The sequence below is a fragment of the Capricornis sumatraensis genome, chromosome 4, assembly GCF_032405125.1.
Source record: "Capricornis sumatraensis isolate serow.1 chromosome 4, serow.2, whole genome shotgun sequence".
NCBI classification, from domain to species: Eukaryota; Metazoa; Chordata; class Mammalia; order Artiodactyla; family Bovidae; genus Capricornis; species Capricornis sumatraensis.
In genome coordinates, this window is record NC_091072.1 from 117,210,937 (window position 1) to 117,226,233 (window position 15,297).

General features: G+C 48.1%; 1 protein-coding gene across 1 annotated transcript in view; it reads left to right on the top strand.

Annotated features, from left to right (window-relative positions):
• The first annotated feature begins 514 nt into the window (after window positions 1–514).
• Window positions 515–15,297, top strand: part of ISX (intestine specific homeobox) — a 145,712-nt gene continuing 130,929 nt past the window's right edge. The window contains 5 exon segments of the mRNA XM_068971482.1: window positions 515–707; window positions 9,984–10,135; window positions 12,336–12,452; window positions 13,760–13,948; window positions 13,950–14,047. Coding sequence (XP_068827583.1) covers window positions 515–707; window positions 9,984–10,135; window positions 12,336–12,452; window positions 13,760–13,948; window positions 13,950–14,047 — 749 coding nt within the window.

The window sequence follows — 15,297 nt, forward strand, 5'->3', positions numbered from 1 at the left end:
CAGCAGGAAAGAGCCGCACGACAGAGAAAGCGTAAAGGTGGACACTTTGCCTCCAGATCTCGTCTGGGGGCAGCCTCCCTCTTCCAGCTCTTTTGCCCTGTTCCCCACAGGCCATGACTTCAGGGTCTCTAGCCTAGGCTGGGGACTGCGAAAGTGATCACCCCGGAGAAGGCCCGTCACAGTAGGACTGAATTCAGTTTAGCAATGGCGATTCCCTTGATGTTGAGTCAACGAGGGCTCTAAGCCCATGGGCACAGGTACAGCCCCTTCCAGCTTTCCTGACGGGACCAGCACCTTTGATCCCAAGGTGTTTTGAGGTGACCCACAGAAGTCCCCATGGAGACATAACCGTGCTGGATAATCCAATGTGAGAATCTCTGTTCACCTCTGCTCACCCTCTTGATTCCAGGAGTTTCAGGAAAGCAAGGACCCCTCACTCCACGGGTATTGGCCCCTCTGCCCCCTCACAGCTGCCCACGGAGGGTACCAAGGCAGGCTCTGATCTCCACAGGGGATGGAGAGGAAGAGCTCGGGGTGCTATGAGGCCCCAAAGAAGCGGGGCCTGTCCTTCTCCATTGAGGATATCTTAAAGAGGCCAGCTGAGAGGAGCGATGTGGTCAGGCCGGAAGGGACAAGTGGACAGGGAACCAGGCAGGCAACAGCTGCAGATTTGGGGCCGGAGAGACCCCCACAGGACCAGCTCAAAGGTAAGTGTCTTCTTGCCAATTCTTACCCACTCCTGGGTCTGCAAGCCCCAGCTGGGCTCAGGCAGAGAAAAAGCTGCTCTGTATCAACAGAAGAGAAGACTCCAAAATTCAGAGAGATGTCAGGTACTGGGCCAATAGCCTTAAATACCTTTCTACCTAGCCCAGAAATGGAGCTGTTCTAATTCAGTCACCAAGGCCCAGTTCACTGCAGGATGCGGGGATCTGGGGCTTGTTCCTGTAACCAGGCCGCAGCTGAGAATGCCGGTGACCATTTATTTACTCTGTGGTCGGCACCATCCTGGAGGCTGTGCATGTCTCTAACTTCAGCAGAAAAGTATAATTATCATAAACTCGACTGATGAGAAACTCATCTGTGAAAGAGAAGAGGCAGGTGGTGCCCCAGGGCACACAGCCGCAGGGCAGAGGACCGAGACCCAGCCGCCCCAACACCGGCTTAGGCTGTCACGTTCTTTCCCTTCGTAAGCAGAGTTCGGCCTGCACGGCCTCTAGTGGCTGAAGCTCTGCCCCAAATCTGCCCACCCTGATCACACCCTAGGCCAGTGCCCTCCCCAGGATTTACCCCCAAATAACAATGACCAGATCCCGGGCCCCTCCTTGAGGGCTAGCTTGAGGAGGGGGCGGAGGAGGGAACATACATGTTCCTAGGATTCAGGCAATCGCAGTCAGTCTTAGCTCTACCCCGGCCTGCCGAGCCACCCAGCCAAGCCCGATTCCATTCTCGCCTCAGCTTCATCTTCAGTGAGGCAGCTGAGTGAGGGAGAAAATGAAGCTGGTGATGTCTTGGGGGTCCACTGGAGTCTGACCGGCGATGAGCCTGGAGTGTCCACAGGAATGTCCTGGTCCTCTCTCCTGTCTAATGCTTTAATCCAAGGAAAGGCTTCCCTGGCAGCTCAGTGGTAAAGAATCCTCCTGCCGATGCAGGAGATGCTGGTTTGATCCCTGGGTCAGGGAGATCCCCTGTAGAAGGAAATGGCAACCCACTCCAATATTCTTGCCTGTGAAATCTCATGGGCAGAGGAGCCTGGTGGACTACAGTCCATGGGGTCACAAAGAGTCAGACGTGACTGAATGACTAAACAACAGCAGTCCAAGGGAAAGAAACTCAGGGAAGCCATGATGCCTTCTCCTCCCAAACACGGAGCCCCACTTCCTCCCCCAGGTAGAGTCTCCTAAGAGGGGGTTGGTGCTCACTGGTGGTGAGCCAAGGGAAAGAGCCTGCGATGGGTGGGGGGGTCATGTGTCCCCAGAGAGCTAGTGGGTTTCCTAGTAGCTGGCTCTATCAATAGGAAAGGGTCCCAGCTTAGTTGTCAGAAGTTCATTAATATCTTCCAGTGAACTGAATGAGCAATGAGCGTTCACAGGAACCATTCTGCCGAGGGTCTGACCTGAGTGTCTCTTGCTTCAGCTACGTAAAATCTATGTCCGTCCTCTCTGTTGCAGAGGAAGAGAGAGAGAGATCTTATTTCCCTTCCCAGAGCAGTTTCCCTTCCCCTAGCCCAACACTGGCTGTTGACAAAAAGGAGGCCAGTCATGCTAAACCTCCGCTGAAGCGGCTGGTATGTTCCTGGTCAGCTAGACCCAGAGGAGACATGAGTAAGTGCTTGGGAAAATGGCAGTCATAAGATTGGACTGGGCTCTCATGCAATGTGATAGGCATTGTTTCCATCCATTTGTCACAGTTGTGAGCCCCACCTTAGAGCTGATGAAACCAAGAAGAGAAGATAAATCACCAGCAAAAACGACATGAGTAGGTCACAATAGAATTGAACCCCGGTTGCCTGAGATCATCTGCTCTAGATTATTTCTGAATGTGGCTAAAATCCATCCATCTCCCTGCGAGGCTGGAATTCGGCATTTCTACTTTTTTGGCCACACCACACAGCGTTAAGGATCCTACTTCCCCAACCAGGGGTCAAACCCATGCCCTGTGCAGTGGAAGCGCAGAGTCCTAACCGTTGGACAGCCAGGGAAGTCTCAGGAATTCAGTGTTTCTAAAGAGACTCATGAGGGTCCCCCGGAGATTTTCAAAATGACTTTGAAGGTGAGGAAGACAAAGATTATTTATGTCAATAGTCCTGTAATGATTTCTACACTAACCTTCTATTTATGATGCATGATACCAGTTACCCATTTATGGTCATGATACGAGGTTTTCTTTTAATATATATGCATTTATTTAGGGCTTCCCAGGTGGTGCTAGTGGTAAAGAACCTGCCTGCCAATACAGGAGATATGAGAGACGTGAGCTTGATCCCTGGGTAGGGAAGATCCCTGAAGAAGAAAATGGCAACCCCCTCCAGTATTCTTACCTGGAGAATCCCTTGGTCAGAGGAGCCTGGCAGGCTACAGTCCATGGGGTCAAAAAAGAGCCGGACGTGACCGAGCGACTGCACAACAACTGTCATAGCTAAAAAGCAGACAAGGTGTAAATGAATGGGTATGTTTATGTTCCAATAAAATTTTATTTACAGTTACAGGCAGAATGCCAGGTCTGGCCCCAGGCTGTAGTTCATCAACCCGTATCTAAAGCTAATGGCGTGACATTCAACGTCCTTTACAGTCCAGCTCTGTGGGTCCCCAGATTCATCCCCCATCATGGCCTGCCTGCCCCTCACCCTCCAGGCACATGGAGCATCTCTCTAACTTTCAGTCTTTCAAGCCTTTTTATGTCTCCAAACTTTGCCCTTTAAAACCCTCATGGGGAGAGAGGTGGGAGGGGGGGTTCAGGATGGGGAACACATGTACACCCGTGGTGGATTCCTGTCAATGTATGGCAAAACCAATACAATATTGTGAAGTAATTAGCCTCCAGTTAAAATCAATTTAAAAAAAAAAACAAAAAAACCTCGCTCCTCCTTCCTCTTCTTCGTCCTCCTTTTCCTCTTCCTTCCCTCATCCTCTCCCTCTCTATGGGCTTCCTTTAGCGGCTGTGCCAATTACCACAAACTGAATGGCCTAAAACCACAGAAACTCATCAGCTTAGAGTTTCAGAACCAGAAGTCCAAAGCCAAGGTGTTGGTAGGGTTAATTCTTCCCAGAGCCCCAAGGGAAAGCCTGCTCAGTGCCTCTGTCCCAGCTCCCTGTGGCCGGCAACCATCCACGACAGTGATGTGCCTGTAGACACGCCGTCCCACACTCTGACTCCACCGTCACGAGGCCTTGACCAGGGGTTAGAACTGAGACGTTTCTTCTTGAGGGGAAGACAATTCAACCCACTCCGTCTTTCCTCACTTCTTCGTCCCCCTCAATTTCCGCATTCCCCCTCCTTCCTCGTCGCCTTCCCCTTTCTTCTCTCTTTCCCCCTTCCCTCCTTCCTCATCCTCTCCTCCCCACCCACGCTGCCTAGGACTAAAGACGGTGGGCCTTCTGCTCGGCTCTGGGCCCTGGGAGAGGGAGCCCTGACTCAGGGCTCGGGCCGTCTTCTTGCTGTTCCTCTTCTTCTCTCACACTGTTTCATGCTCAGATGATGCCTTTTTATGAGTCTGCATAGATGATTTTTGGTCTCCATATGTAGAACTCTCACAGTTTCCTTTTTCAGTTTTTAAATCCCTACTGTGTTCCTACAGAGTGTTTACTTCCCCAGATATGCCTTGTAGCAGGGCTTTCCTGGTGGCTCAGATGGTAAAGAACCCACCTGCAATGTGGGAGACCTGGGTTCGATCCCAACCCCTGGAGGGGGGCATGGCAAGCCACTCCAGTATTCTTGCCTGGAGAATCCCCATGGACAGAGGAGCCTGGCAGGCTACAGTCCATGGGGTCACAAAGACCATAGGATCGTGGACACGACTGAGTGATTATGCACATATGCCTTGTAAGGTAGTAGTTGGTCATCAGTTTTTTGGCTAGAAGTGGCTCTTCTCCCTGTTACAAGACCAAGGACTTTGGCTACCTCTAATCTGGGCACTCTGCAGGTTTGCATTTAGGTTGGCCTTCTGTGTGTATTTTCACAGAGATAAGAGTTAGCTGACTTCCTCCTCCTCAGTCCTTGGCAGGAAGGACAACTAAACATGAACTCTCTCATTGAACAGAAACAAGTTCTGTGGCTCTTTCCAGGTCACATCAGGGAATCTCCCCCAGTGTTACTAGCTGGTGTCAGGTTTGGTCCCCTGCTTTGTCACAAGTATAAAATGGAAAGGAACAAGGGCAGGCTCCCTTTGCGGCCCTCCAGCAGGCTGAGAACACCTTCTAGACAGGACAGGTGGCTTGCAGAGAGGCACCTCCCAGGGCAGAACATGCCAGCCTTTTCTCCTCAGAGTGGTCCTGGACCTCCACAATTGCCTGTGCCCACAGCATGCAAGGCACGCTCCTTGGCTCGGCACTCAAGGCTTTTCACTCTCCCCTTTAACAGTATCATCTGCTTTCTCCCCAGTCCTCCCTTCCATGGGTGTGGGAGCCTGGATCTTCTTCCGACCGCTGCTTTAGGATGACAAGGACAAGGCTCATTTCAGGAGTCTTAGCCCAGCTGCAAAGCCCCTGGGGCCTCTAGCTGAGCGGCCAAGGCCGATTAGCAGACCGCAGAGAAGGAGCAATCAGGGGAGGGAGCCAAGCACAGAGAAACATCAGTTTATAATTAGGTGGCCTAATCACCTGTGTAAATTGTGTATTTCTTATGATCAATGTGCTAAACGGCTCAGGTTTAATTAAGTTCTGCTGACTTGGTCTCTTTGAAGACCCAGTGAAGTGTGATCACAGCTCAAGCAATTAATAACCTGCGAGGAGCAACTTGAGAGAGGTGGCAGTTCCCTGCCTCCTTCATCCCCCCTCTTCCCACCCTCCCCTGAGTGTCTTTGGATGGGGTTCCACACCCCCATTGTCCTTTCTGAGCCAGGGCCGGAAACTCCCATCTTGTTTCCACAATTAAGAATCATCCTGTGTGATGGGCATTCCATCCATGAACTGGGTGTTCCAACTTCCTGTTTAATGAGGTTCCTTCTGGTTCCAAAATACTACGTTTGTTCAGTGTCCTGTGTTCTGCCTTCTTCTCTGTTCCATAATTCATTTATGCTGTTCTTCCTGCCCTCATCAGCTTCCTCTCTCTTATCACCTACTATGGTCTATAACCCAAGCATCAGGCTTGCTGGCCCCCCTCCTTCCTTTCCTAAAGCAGCTCTAGCATTCGATGGGAAAACTGAAGTGTCAACCTTCACCATTCCTGAGCCAACCACTCAGCTTCTGCTCTTCCCTGTCCCCGCTTCCCTGTGGACCACGAGCAGGTCACTCTGCTCTGAGTCACTGCCTGGAGCTCCAGGGCAACATCCTCTCCACTGGTCATCCTTCTCCCCAGGCACCAGCAAGGAGATGGATGTGGGCCAGCCTTCCCTTTCTCTTACTTTTCCTGCAATTCCAGTTTTCCCAACACCATCAAATTCGGCTCTATGACCGATGGATACCCATTTTCCTAGAGATATGTGGCAATTAGAGGAAAGTGCAACACAAGGAGACACTTAAAGTGAGGCCCAGAATATTACTTTTTCCAGAACCCAATGGGAAAACCTATAAGGGAGCCCTATCCAATAGAACTTTCTCTGATGATGGAAATGCTTTCTATCTATGCTCTCCAATATGGTGGCCACTAGCCACATGTGGTTATGACCTATAACTAGTGTGGCTAAAGAACTATATTTTTTATTTGGTTTGATTTGATTTAAATAGCCATAGGCAGATAGTGGTTACTAATGGCAACCCACTCCAGTATTCTTGCCTGGAAAATCCCATGGACGGAAGAGCCTGGTGGGCTGCCGTCTACGGGGTTGCACAGAGTCAGACATGACTGAAGTGACTTAGCAGCAGCAGCAATTTCAAATAACATCCCAAGAAGGGTTGTATGGAGATAATCAGGGTTGACTACTGACACCCCAAGAACCCATGCTCAGTCTTGGGAGAAGGGCTTTGGCCCTTGAGTCCTTCAGGCTGGTCCACCTGGGGCTCAGCCTCCATCTAGCCAACTATGCATATTTTAGACAACCCTCTTCCTTTACAGGAGAAGTCACTACATCTGTTGGACACACACATATACACCCTGTCACCATGACTGAGAGATCATCATCTCTCAAGAATAATATAATAATATCCTGAGAGTGTTTAGTTCAAAGTTAATGAGAATAAATATTTTTTCAACTGACTCATAACTGACTGGCAGCCCCTCTCTGCAAAGTCAACAATCACATTATTTTGCCGAGGAGGGCTCAGATCCTTTTCTTATAACCTTATCTCCAGGTTATGTCCTTCTGCTCCTCTGGGAAATAAGGGGAAGCTGTATTTGTCTTATTAGCTCCTTCCCTAGTTACACAAATGGAAACTTGAGATAATTATTTTATTAAGGAGTCTATACTTAGTCATGGACACTTGTTTGCCTAAGTTTCCTTCTGGGGAAAAGGCAAGAAATGGCTTAATTTTGCTAATTTCTTAATAACTTTTTAAAATATGTATTTATTTAGCATTCTGACTTCTTAGTTGCAGCATGTGGGATCTAGTTCCCTGACCAGGGGCCGAGCTCGGCCCCCTGTGTTGGGAGCACAGAGTCTTAGTCACTGGAACACTAAGGAAGACCCTTTTTTGTTGTTATAATTTACAATCTGTTTCTAATCCTCTGTTCTCCATGTTGCTTACTTTCCTGTATTCCAGCTCTACACCTTACCTTTTTGGTTCGGTATCCTCTATTCCAAAGTTCTATATTCTTAGAAGAATCCCAGATCCATGTTATCCTGAACCTCTGTTTGCCCATCCAACCTGAAATCTTCCATTCTGTGAACTTTTTGGCAATTTTCTATAAAACTGCACTGTGTCATTACAATTATCTAAAACAGTGACCTGGTGAATGAATGAATGAGATACTGTCAGCGCAGTTTGTTCATTTTTGTACTCCTGCAGACAGGCCCTCTGTGCCTAGCACAAAAGACATTCAGTAAGGCCTTGGCAATGGATTCATACCTTCCATTTCTGTCCACACCAATTCTGGTTGGGTTTGGCTCTACCCCTTAAATGCACCACCAGCTCTAAACGCAGAATATCTCTCTCTCTCTCTCTTTTTTTTTTTATTAAAAAGTACAATGGACTTGAGGAGGGAAAGGGAGATAGAATAGGTAAGAGATCAGATCATATCAGCTGGTTCACAATCCAACAACTTCCTCTAAGGGGTAATTATGCTTGAAATTTCACTGTCCACAACCCCCAAGAAGCTTCCAAGAGTCAGGAAAATGAGTAAAATTACTTTGAGGGAATAAAAAAAAATGGACTAATAACAATGAGGGGTAGTTGGAAGGGGTGAGATGAGTGGCTGGACCTAGAGTCTGTCATAGAGAATGAAGTAAGTCAGAGAGAAAAACAAATTTCATGTATTAAAGTGTGTGTGTGTGTGTGTGTGTGTGTGTGTGTGTGTATGTGTGTGTGTGTATGGGATCTAGAAAAATGGTACAGATGAACCTATTTGCAGGGCAGGAATAGGGACACAGATGTAGGGAACGAACAAATGGGCACAGTGGGGTGGGAAGAGTGGGCTGAATTGGGAGAATAGCACTAACATAAGTACACTGGTGGTTTAGTCTCTAAGTTGTGTCCAACTCTTGTGATCCCATAGACTGTAGCCCCCCAGGCTCCTCTGTCCTTTGCAGGCAAGAATGCTGGACTGGTTTGCTATTTCCTACCCCAGACACAAGCGCACCACCATGTATAGAAGAGATAGCTTGTAGAAACCTGCAGTATAGCACCGGGAGCTCAGCTCACTGAGCTGTGATGACCTAGAGGGGTGAGATGGTAGAAGTTTAAGAGGGAGGGGGAAATATGTATACATATAGCTGTTTCTCCAATAATTTGGCCACTTGATGTGAAGAGCTGACTCACTGGAAAAGACCCTGATGCTGGGAAAGAATGAAGGCAAAAGGAGAGGGGGGTGGCAGAGAATGGGATGGTTAGATAGCATCACCAACTCAATGGGCATGAATCTGAGCAAACTCCTGGAGATAGTGGAGGACAGGGAAACTTCATGTGCTGCTGTCCACGCAGGCCCAATGAGTCATACACATCATAGCAACTGAACAACAACATAGCTGATTCACTTTGTTGTACAACAGAAACTAACATAACATTGTAAAGCAATTATACTCCAATAAAAAATAGATAAAATAAAATCAGAGATTTAAAAGAAGGGCAGACTACGGAAGGCACTTGTCAATTCTTAGAAATGCAGGAGTAACTCAGCCAGAAGTGTTATCCTCAGCATAAATCTCTCCTTCATCCATCTACCTTTTGCCCAGCCAACTGGGCCCCCAGGCAAGGCTGAGGCCAGGTCTTTCAAGCCTCCACCTGAAGAGAAAGAGAACTGCAGAGTGCCAGGGTGGATCTGGCCTTTGTGATTTGATCATTCAAATCCTCTCCTCTCCTCCATTCTGCAGATTGGGAGACTGAGGCCCAGAGAGTAAATAAAATATGGCCCAAGCAAGGACCAGGATCCTGGGGCGTCAACTCATGCTCAGTGCCCCTCTCACCACCTCCTTGCTTCCTGGGATGGGCTGCTTCTCAGTCCTATTTCCCCATACCCCCTCAATCCTGTGACCTCTGCCACCCACATCGTGTGCATGTTAGTATTCTTGCGCCTGAGGGAGAAGGGCCTTAAGTAGCAAGTGAAAGACCACCATGACTGGTTGAGAGAGAGACTGTGGAAGAAAGGAAAAAGCTTTTTTTCTCCTTTTGCACTAGGTCCCACCTATAATGTAGCATCCCTGAGCGGGCCTGAGACTGGACAGGTGGCTGGAAACAGTCCCCATTGTCAGGGGCTGACTGCTGAGGTGTTTCTGTAAAGGGCTAGGTGGTAATTATTTTAGATTTTGCAGTCTCTGTTTCAGCAACACAACTCTGCCATTATAGCACAAAAACAGCCATAGACAATACATAAACCTATGTGTCAGGCTGTGTGTCAATAAAACTTTATTTCTAAAAACAGACAGTGGGCCAGATGTGACCCCCAGGCTGTGGTTTGCCATTCCTTGTTACAGATAAGGGAAATTTGCTTGAAGGCATCTGAGCAGCAGAAAGGACAATCAAAGAAGTTTCTAGAAGGTCATCTTGGCCACACTATCCATAATGGATAGAGGAAGTCAACCTAGGGGGAGGGTTTCTAGGAGAGAGAACATTATAACAGTCCAAGCCTAAGAAGCCAGAGGCCAAGTAGTGGCAACACTGGTTTAATGGGTACAAGGCAGCACAAAAGCTTCACTGAGACGAAGGTCACTAACCTAGCTTGGACCCTCCTCCCTCCAGAGGGGAAGAAGGGTAAGCGGAGGATCCGAACCACCTTCACCACAGAGCAGCTGCAGGAGCTGGAAAAGATCTTCCACTTCACTCACTATCCTGACGTCCACGTCCGCAACCAGCTGGCGGCCAGGATCAACCTCCCGGAAGCTCGTGTGCAGGTACAACCATCCCCACCCTCAACCCCCTTCATCAATGCCCTTGGAGGCATGGGTGAGACCCCAGGTATCCTGCACTCTCTGGGACTGCCCCATCTGAAATTTTCCATTGGCTTTATCCCATGAATACAGTTATTCTGTCCAAATATCATTTTCCAGGAAATGAGGTCACCATAGTTATAAGATAGATGCTTTCTCTCCTTGGAGAATAGACATGGAGGGGGTCTTATGATAATGGCCATTGGCATCTGCTTCCACTCCCTTCTCCCCCACTTGACTGTAGTTCCAAAGCATTATTCACCACACAGCCTCAAAATAGGTCTTGACAATCTAGACTAGGGCTCAACAGACTTCTGTAAGGGACAAGGTGCTAATTATGTCAGGCTTTGTGAGGCCATGTGGTCACAGTCATAACTATTCAATTCTGCCCTTGTAGCACAAAAACAGCTATAGTTTACAACATATAAACAAATGAGCATGTTCCAACAAACTTTACTGATGAGCACTAAAATTTGAATTTTGTGTCATTTGCATGTCACCAAATTTAGAGTCTTTTTCCCAACCACTTAAAAATGTGTAAACCATACGTAGCACAAGGGCTATACAAAAACAGGTTAACTCTGCCAACCTCTGACTTGGAACACATGGGTATCACTTTGGCAGCAGCACAGAGAAGTGGCAAAGACCCTCCATGGTCAGAGACCTGATCTGTAATCTGTCATTTCTTCCCCCAACCTGAGTGTCTAGGCTTCCTCTGTGGTTAGATATACAGTAGCCCCTCACCAATGGTATGTCCAACTCTCTTTACACATCCCCAGTTCTGCAACTATTGCTCTAGCAAATCCAAAACCAATTGTTATATATTTTCACTCTCTCTAAAACAGTTTTCTAAATCACTCTTCATTTTTTTTAACAAATATGATGGGGGAACTATACTCAACATCTTTTTTTTATAACTTAATTTTTAATGAACCAAAAAATAATCTTTGAAAAACAGAAAAATACAATTTTTATTTTATATTGGAGTATATTTGATTTACAATGTTGTGTTAGTTTCAGGTGTACAACAAAGTAATTTAGTTACACATTACATAGATCTATTCTTTTGCAGATTCTTATCCCGTATAAGGTTATTACAGAGTACTGAGCAGAGTTCCCTGTGATATACAGTAGGTCTTTGCTATCTATTTTATATACAGTAGTGTGTATATGTTAATCCCAATCTCCTAATTTATCCCTTCTCCTCTCCACCTTTCAACATCTTGTAATAAGCTATAATGGAAGAGAATGTTAAAAAGGAATACATATATTTGTATGTATAAATACAACTGAACCACTTTGCTGTACATCTGAAACTAACACAATATTGTAAATCAATTATATTTCAATACTTTCTTGAAATATACCATGGACTTATTAAATTCAAAATCTGCACCAGGGTCCACATCAATATTCCACCCTTCATATCACCCAAGCCTACTTTTCGTCTGGTCAAGGCCCACCCCTGTCTGGACTTCTCCTCTTTTACTTCCCATTTGAAATCAGTCGCCAACTAGGTGGGTAGCATCTACGTTAGCGTAAAGCCCAGAATTCAGCAGCTGTCTCAGCAGAATGACCAAGGGCAAATGGCCATGTGTCGCAGACAGTCAGGGTGCCCATGAATACAGGCAACCCTCAATAGTCAACCTATGGATACCAGAGGGCCCACTGGGGTTGCAAGCGGGTGGCCCACCAGCAGGCAAGAGCCCACGGATGGGTTTTCTCTGATCTGCATGGTTTTTAAATCTCAGAGCTTTCACAGAAAAATCAAGATTTCTGCCTTAGAAGTTAGATGAAGCTGCAGCGCGGGCCTCACATTTCCACATGGTGGCTATTGGCTGAGGCTGAGACGCTGCCCACTTCAGCCTCTGTTTACCCACCCACCCCCCCACCCCCGCCCAGTGAACCACTCCCAGTTACGGGGCACCCTGCTGGTTCACGTTCCCTCCTATGAGCCCCCCAGCCCCTGTAGGCATGGAAGGTTGTGACCTCGGATCCCCTCTCCCAAGGCAGATCAGATCCAAAGAAATCGTGGCTGCCGTTGACCTTTCCAAACTGTAAAGGGACAGTCCCTGGAAGATGCCGTCATCATGTATTTTAAGGAGAGGAACTGGATGGAGAAAAACCCTTTGCTTATCTCCATTCTCTCTCGCCTTCATCTCAGATCTGGTTCCAGAATCAGCGAGCCAAATGGCGGAAGCAGGAGAAGACAAACAGCCTTGGGGCTTCGCAACTGCCAAGGGAGGCCGGCTTGGCCCCGCCCACAAACCCGGACGTGGCCGTGAGTGGCTGAGGCACCCGGGGGCGGGGCTGGGGGCGAGGTCACTGTCTGGGACCATCTCATCCAGATTGGAACACCTCTTGGGCTCTGTTCACTGTTCAGTTTAGTTCAGTTCAGTTCAGTCAGTAGAGTCCAACAGTTGAGTCCAACTCTTTGCGACCCCATGGACTGTGGTACGCCAGGCTTCCCTGTCCATCACGAACTCCGGAGCTCACTCAAACTCCCCTGTAAACACTGACAATTCTTTTAGAAAGAGCGTGGGCACGGATGCCTGGGAAACCTGCTGGAAGTCTCTGCCCCTGTCCCTGTGTCCTCATCCACTGAATGACCATCACAGTCCTCTCCCTCTTCCAGAGACTGACTTGTATTACTTGTGTAAAACGTCCCAGTCTATGGAGCAGGGTCACAGAGTAAAGGGCGTTGTGTGGGAATGGAGCCCATTGGCTCCGGAGTCAGGCTGCCAAGATTCGAATTGCAGCTCTGACCTAAGCAGTATGTGACCTGGAAGAGTCACTGTGCCCCTCAGAGGACAGTCATAGATTTGATGAGGATGAAATGACCAAGTTTTGAAGAATGTCTGCCACCCAGAAAGTGGTCACTAAAATTAAACCGTTCATCGAGTCAACAGATTTGGAGTGTGTACCAGATGCTAGTACTGGATTCAGATCCAGTTCTGAATATTCATTGGAAGGATTGATGTTGAAGTTGAAACTCCAATATTTTGGCCACCTGATGTGAGGAACTGACTCATTTGAAAAGACCCTGATGTGGGGAAAGATTGAAGGTGGGAGGAGAAGGGGACAACAGAGGATGAGGTGGTTGGATGGCATCACCAACTCAATGGACATGAGTTCGAGTACACTCTGGGAGTTGGTGATGGACAGGGAGGCCTAGTGTGCTGCAGTCCATGGGGTCACAAAGAATCGGACACGACTGAGCGACTGAACTAAACTGAACCAGATGCTAAACAGAGGCGAGGCAGCAGTGCACAAAATGGACAGTCCCGTGGTTAACGATTTGTACAAACCCACAATGACTCTATGAGGCAGGATTTTTAATTTATCCATTTTTGCTGATGCAGAAACTGGACTCTGAGAAGCAAAGTGACTTTTCCGAGACAAACAGTTGCTGTAAATGCTGGAATGAGGACCAGATTTCCTGGCCCCCTTGGGCAAGCACTTCTTCCCAGGTTGGTCTTCCTATCCACCCCGAGCTGCCAGAGAGTCACCAGGAAATGTTGGGAAGTGGAGGGACAGTGTGGAGTAAAACTCAAGGCTGACCTCTCTCCTGGCCTTTCCTTCTGACAGGGCACCATGCTGCCACTCCCTGCACAGCCCAGGCTGCTTCCTCTCACCAGGTGCTGTCCACCAGCTCAAGGTCAACTGACCTCTGCCTGGCTCCCCACCCAGATCGCGCTCCTCCCATGCCACCCATGGGAGACACAGCCTCTGCCAGGCCCTCTCATCATCCAGCAGACCTGCATCCCTACACTCTGCTTTGTTCCCACCTCCGCACCCCAGAGGAGGCATCATCTGTACCACCTCCATAACAGAGACTGGACATCCTCTTCTGAGTGGAGCCTCTCTCCTCTCCAGGTGAAAACAGGTGGCGGGAAAGTAACCAGGTCTCTGGGGGAATCAATCTCATGATTCAGAGATGACCCACAGTTCAGGAAGCCACCCTGAGCGTGTCCTTTGGCTGGTTGCTTCGGATTCAGCAGCCAGGTGACCAGTAAGGGAAGCTCTCCTCTCTCTTGACCAATGTGGCCCTCCTGCTTCAGACAACAGACGTTATGTGAGGTCTCAGGATAAGCGCTGGAAGGAGGAGGTTGACCACTTGCACCTGTGCTTCCTCTGTGTGGTTGTGTGGCCTCCAGTCAGTCGCTTGCCCCTCTGGACTTCATCTGTAGCACAGGCAGTTGCACAAGATGACTCCTGAGCACCCTTCTGGCCCTCTCCTTGGTGAGATGAGCCATGATAAGAACAGAAGCACAGAGAAGGCCAAGGAGAGGTTGTTTGTTCATTCACTCAGAAGACACTTATTAAGCACCTACTGAGTGCTTCATAAATGGAACTGGATATTGGCATGAACAACTGAGGCTCTACCCACTGGAGCTCAGTCCAGGATGACCAAAAGGGTAATGCTGACCTTCCCCTGCAGGCAGAACATTCGCTCAATGAACTTGCAAGAAGCCCATGGCTAACACATTCTGTTTAGCATTGATATGAATGTTCTAAAGAGGAATAGAAATATAGAAACATTTCTTTAAAACTGTAAACAGAATTTAGTGTCTTTGGTTATTCTGCTGGGCTGTGGAGGGATGTTGTCATTTCTGGTTTGGATGAAGGGAAAGATAGTAAGCTCTTGTCACAGTTCATCTTCCCAGGACCTTGCAAGGGACCCATTTAGAAAGTCAGCCTCACTCTATGCTGAAAAGCCTAAGAAAGAGGGAGAGAAGGAAAAAGAGAAATTGATTTTTTTTTAATATAAGGAATTGACTTTCACAGTTATGGAAGCTGGAAAGTCCCATGAGCAGCAGTTGTCCAACTGAAAATGGAGACCCAGGAGAAAAGAGGATATCAGCTTCAGTGTGAGACTGAAGGCAGAAGCTCCACGTTCCAGCTCAAAGACAATCAGGCAGAGAGAGCAAATTCTTCCTTCCCCCACAGTTTTGTTCTATGCAGCCCTCAATGGACTGGTTGAGGTCCACCCACGTGGGGGAGGGCCATCTGCTTTACTCAGTCTACTGATCACAATGTTCATCTCATCCAGAAATACCCAGATATACTCAGAATGATGTGAAGCTGAATATACAGTTACCTTGTGGGCCAGTCATGTTGACACA